Genomic DNA, 6000 nt, shown 5'->3' on the forward strand with positions numbered 1-6000 from the left:
TGCCATTTTATTAAATAAAAAAAGTTAGGTAAATGCCTCACTATCCCTATCCTAACGTGGATTTTCCTGCCTATAGTAAACTAAAAGGGAACACTCTAACCAAGGGATCTCTACCCCTCACACTAATACAACAATCAACATAAAAAGTTATAATATGGCAACTCAGTTCCACAAATGTATACAACATATAACCTGGATCACCGTGTAATCAATGTCTCCTGTCATGCACTGGACGAACCCCCATTCCCAGACCCAAACAAGGATGTTCTTCACAGTTCAAAGGAAATCCAGCCTTAACACAATGTTCTGTTGTTTCAATGAGGTGACTTGCCAAAGTCAAAAGCTCTCGCTCCTCCTGGAATGAGAATTCCTTCATGTCTTGGACAACAACAAATGATGTGGTCAGAATAGCCTGCTTCAAGTTTGATAACAACAGTTTGTTCAGAATGGCTTGGTTCAATAATATATATTGCTTTCCAATAGTACCACTCTTTTGCACTTGCTCCTTCTACTACCTGGTGCAACCTTTCACCAGGTCTCTTCGGGGCAATCACCTCTTGCACTACGGGTCTACTCGCCTGCTCGTCTATGTTAGGGAGAATTCTCTGTTTAGGCTGAATTTCCTAACCTAGTGAGTCCCCCAGCAGCTTTGCTGGATTTTTGGGGTTTATTTTTGTCTCCTGCCAAGACTGAGACTCTTTTACCCTCACTCTTGGACATGATTTCAGTGTGTTTCTTTGACTCTAGATGTGTTTAATGGGCTATGGGGTTTTTTACTCCATAGGGCTTCATGTGTTTTTGTGATGTGTGTTACACAGCACCCTCAGTGCAGTAACACAGGGGTGTCATAGTGACCCCCCAACATAGACTCCATACCCTGGGACTGACTACTGTCTCCTAGGGCATGTAAAGTCACCATTGACTTTACTAGTCTCAAATTCTGAACAGAACCAGTACAAACCATCATATTGTGGACGTACTGGCCGGGGCAATTCGATTGCCCCGGGGTCTGTTAGTCGAGGGGGCACGTCTCCATCCCCCCTGATCGAGTTTTGGCTGGTGGCAGTGGATACTACTTTTTATATTCAACCGCGAATATATCTCTATGGGATTTTCCCATTGTTCGAGGCTACTACCTTTAATTATTTAATTCCGATAGCCTCGAACATACCGCCGGTTTATTTATTTAATATTAATTCACCGGTTGGTATTTTTTGCCAGAACTCGATTCTAAAATGGCGTTTGTGTTCTCTTCTGTGACTCCAACCCAAGTCGAGCCCTTTGTTCCACTTTTTGGCGGGCTTCTCCACAGAAGCCCTCCAAAGTGGTGCCACTCTGTCTGGGGTATTTAGGAGGGGTCGAGGGGGATTTAAGCACCCTGGACTGAGTTGCCTAGGCAACTCAAGTCGCACTCTGTCCTGATTGGCCCAAGTGGTGAGCCGGCCGGCTCACCACTTAGCATGTTTGAGTGACAGCTAGGCTGAGTGAATGTGGGTTTTCTGCATAAAAGCAGGGCTTTGGGGACTGGAACTTCAGAAGTAGCCACAGGACCTAAAGAATCCGAGGGAGAAGCCGAGCCGACCTGCAACGACGACACCACCGGTGGAGCCCTGCTGAACCGTCTCACCACTTTTCCCGACGACAGCGGAGATCTCCCGCCGGAGAGTCTTCTTCCTTTGACTGGTGGGGATAACCAGTTTCACCTTCTTTTCGCCTTCCTGAAGCATCTCGTGGCCGCCTTGCCTGTGCCAAGCACCCCGGAAACCGGGATACCATGTTTTTCTACTACCGCGAAACCAAGGGTAGTATCTTTAACCGGAAAACTCCACGGCTGGTTTCTTCCCTGGCAGTGCAACGAATTTCAGCTTTCCTCCACGTCGAGATCTTCTCTTCCTCTAGATGACGCCGCGACTTGCACCCGATGCCAGGAACAACTGCCGCCTCTGGAGGATCCTTTCCACCTAAGGTACTGTGTTCCGCCTGGCTTCCCTTGCAACCGACTGTACGGGGTAGATTTAGCCCCCGCTTTCGAACCTGGATTAGCCTGGGACACCCTGGCTAAACCTTTCTGAGCCTAACTAAATCCTTTTTGAACTCCCTGCAAGACTTCTAAGCCTATTGTAATTGTGTGATCTTGGGTGCATTTGTGCCCTGCTCTCTCTAAGAGTGCGCCCGGCCTATGGACTTTGGCTCACAAGTAACTTTTTGACTTTCCTGCCTTGCTAAAGTGTTCCTAAATATTAGTGTGGTGTATCTTCCTACATTCTGCCTTTTCCCCTCCCTTTTTCGTTAACCTATTGGAGTGCCATCTATAGTTAAGCACTCACCTCTATCTGGAAATAAGTGGTGTTAACTAAGACTTGTCTGATAAGGAATAAGGGATGTATATATATTAATAGTAACTATGTTTTCAAGTGATTTACAATAATAGTGCTGGAGTGTTTCAATAAGTGTGTTTTTAAATAAATAATTATATACCAAAGCTCTGGTCAGTGTTTTCTTGTGCTATTGTATTTGAGTACCTATTGTGTATACTTTGCATACTGCCTAACTCTTCTTGAGGGAAGTCTGACTGCTCAGCCACAGCTACCAGGTAAATCAGGGTGGTACAGACTGCTACCAAGTGGGTTTACTGCTAACACCTGTAGTCCTAAATCTTTTGCAGTGTTCCCAAAGGGAACTGCACAGGTTTCTGCCTAACAGTCTACCAAAATAGATGGGTGCTTCAATTGTAACTTTCTCAGCAGAATAATAACTTCAATAGCCTTCTTCGACATAAGAAGGTTAACGGCATTCAAGGGATAGAACATTCACATCCCTTCTACATTAATACTGAAAATAAAATGATTGGAATCCCTGAACCTAATGGCATGGAATTATGGGGCTTGAAGTCCCAAATGAAAGTGTTTGTTTTCTTTAGTCTTTCCACTTTACAATAAGCCATCAATATACTAGGATCTCGGGGAAAGTTAAATAAGGGATTTTCCCCTTCCTTTTGACCTGTTTCCTCCCTCATGAGATCCTCCAGCAGAACACCACCCCCAGGGTCGGGATCAGGAAGCGTCTGCCTTTCCTTGGTCACATGAGCAAGGCCCCAGGGCGAGGTCTTTGGGGGAATCATTACGGATTCATCACATACCCTTCCCCTAATGTCGCTAAGTTTCTCAGCCTCCATTGGGTATCAAAGGAAATGATCATCGCCTTGTTCCTTTCCCTTCCGGTGCTTGACAGACAAACAATAAGGCCGTAAATCTAAAACGAAGCGGCCCATGACTCTAGCATTGATATCTTATTGCGACCATAACCACTTCAGGGGGCCATGCTCAGTAATTAATCTGAACATTCTACCTGTGAGATAACATTTCAGGTGTGTTGTAGCCCATTTGATGTTGAGGGCTTCTAGTTCCAGTGTTCCATAGTTCTTTGCCCTAGCAAACACTTTCCTACTGATATAAAGAATAGGGTATTCTAGACAATCATCGCTTTGAGATAATACTGCCCCAAGACCAGAATGTGAGGCATCAGTTGGTAAAATAAATGGTCTATTACAATCTGCCACCTTTAGAGCCAGGTCTTTTCGTAGTATGCATTTCAACTGGTCAAAACAACTTTGATGTTCTGGACCACACCTCAATGTCTGTGGTTCTGTATTTTTAAGTTTGTCTGTAAGAGGAGCAGAGATGAAAGGAAAGTTTGTATATAAACTGGGGATAGTAACCTACAAGGCCTAGAAAAGCTTGTAACTTCATCTTGGTTTTTGGGGGAGGTGTTTCCATTACTGCTTTAACTTTATCAGACTCAGGTTGACCCAGTCCATTCCCCACAAAGTACTCCAAATACTTCACAGCAGATATGACCAGATGACTTTTTTTGGGTTATCCGGAAAGCCAGCTTTTCTTAATGCTCTGGTAACCCGGTAGAAATGTGACATATGTTCAAGCCACGTTTTACTATATATAATAATATTGTCAATATAAGCCCCACAGAATGACGAAAGGGGTCTTAAAACCTGATCCTTAAGTCTCTTAAAAGTAGTCTGGGCACCATGCAGCCCAAACTGTAAAATATTAATTTGGAATAATCCCAGAGGTGTAGAAAAGGCAGTTTTGGGCTTGTCTCCTGAATTAACTGGTCCTGCCGATACCTTTTTGTCAGATCAATGGTGGAGAGATATACAGCATCTCCAAGTTTGTCAATCAGATAGTCTCATTGACCTTCCTAAAGTACACAACACCTTCTTTCTATGCCACACATCCTCCATTCCCATTTTCTGCCTATATATCTGTGACTTGGGTATGGACATAGAGAAAAGCTGTCTAAAGTCTATAAGATCTAGTCTTGCCCTGAGCACTGGCAACGCCACAGATTTGCCCACTCGCCCAGACTTCGTTTGTTAGATTTCTCTATGCTGTGCAAAAAGTGCTCTGCTGTTTCCCATTTTAGGAGGACACTCAATTATTGTTGCAGAGTTTAGAAGGCCCTAAAGGATTTGGGATAAACGATACTGTCATGTAACATGAAATGATTTAAATGTGTATTGCCCCTATTAGAGTATGCTAACTTTTACTTTTAACAAATCTTTATATTCACGTTAAAAACCGTTTACATGTCTGTAAGTGAATTTTTACATTTTACTAGTAATGGAAAATCTTTTTCAATGGTTGTTATATTGCAAAACATTGTAATCATTGATCTTTTTTTCCATAGATTTAAAACGGAATGACTACACACCTGATAAAGTTCTCTTCCCCCAGGATGATTCTCCTGAATTGACAATTGATCCTGGGAGCTGCACCAAAGAAACAAATAATTCAGTACGCCTAATGCTGTAGCAGAAGATACAGATTGGTGAAATGCCAACACATACAGACTTTATTTCATTGAATTCACAGCTGCTTTTCCGGTTTCAAAGCTGACAAGTAGTGGTTGGAAACCACACACTGTGACTGCAAGCAGAAATTGGAAAAGTCTGGTACTGTACGGATCCTTTCTGGAGGTTCCCAGGACAGATGACCATTTTGGCCTTGATTGTGCTGTATCAGGGGATGCCGGGCAATTGACAATTTATAAAATTAAGTTAAGTATTTATAATATGAAGTAATTTTGATTTGTACAAAATAGAAATTGCTTTTTTTAATACATTTCAATTGTACCGCTTTAGTGTTGTATAGTATTATTTAAAGCAGGTGTAATCAAATGGAAATATTGTTTTTTAAATGAAATGTTGCCTTGTAATAAAGAGAATATGCATTATTTCCGTTTATATTGTGATAGCTTCAGAAGTCAAACCTTCCAAAGACCTCATACTGTAAATCATTTTATCAATGGAGAATGTACACATTCATTTTGAGATGTAACTTTGAAGAAACAAATGTAAATGTCATTATAAATGGTACATATTTTAACAAAATATGGATATTGTTGATTTAGAATTATTGTAAAATATGGGAGATTGCAATGCAACCTTATGCCAATGAAATACAACTGTCCATAATCTTGTTTAAGATGCAACAGAAGGAATCTGTTCCCCATCTTATATTTCATGCTAGGTACTAAATGTGATCATTTTTATTGGAAGACAATATAAAGTCAGATACATTTATATTCCGTAGTGTATCTTATAGATACAAATCTAAGGCACGAACAAAATAGCTGCTTTAATGGTGGTTTATGTTGTATTGGGGGAAAGGTAAAAGTGTATTATTTAAAAGTACAATACTGTATACATTTTATATCATGAAATCTTTAAGAATATCAAATAAATTTATTCTTGTTTATAAGATTTCTGGTGCCTCCTTTTTACTCATGTGTGGTTGATCAGAACATGTTCTATTCCTTTTTAAAATAATTGTCACTATCACAATATATCTGCTGATTGCCCCTTTATTTTGCAATAGCTTGTGTAGTAAGTCAGACATGTTCTCAGTTGGTTCCGTTTATTAAAGAAAAATGTCTGTCCTATCCCTACCTCTTTTATGATGGTACCCTATCCTACAAAAA

The 6000-nt window shown here is 41.1% G+C and overlaps 1 protein-coding gene across 2 annotated transcripts in view; it reads left to right on the forward strand.

Moving 5' to 3' along the window:
• TRPM7 (transient receptor potential cation channel subfamily M member 7) overlaps positions 1–5782 on the forward strand; it is a 2599208-nt gene extending 2593426 nt beyond the window's left edge. For both annotated transcript variants that reach the window (XM_069624956.1, XM_069624955.1), the window contains exon 39: positions 4708–5782. In XM_069624956.1, coding sequence (XP_069481057.1) covers positions 4708–4832 — 125 coding nt within the window. In that variant the 3' untranslated portion in view covers positions 4833–5782. The remainder of the gene's footprint in view (positions 1–4707) is intronic.
• The last annotated feature ends 218 nt before the right edge of the window (positions 5783–6000 follow it).

This window comes from Ambystoma mexicanum, chromosome 11 (genome assembly GCF_040938575.1).
Source record: "Ambystoma mexicanum isolate Mex_15411 chromosome 11, UKY_AmexF1_1, whole genome shotgun sequence".
In the NCBI taxonomy this organism is placed as follows: Eukaryota; Metazoa; Chordata; class Amphibia; order Caudata; family Ambystomatidae; genus Ambystoma; species Ambystoma mexicanum.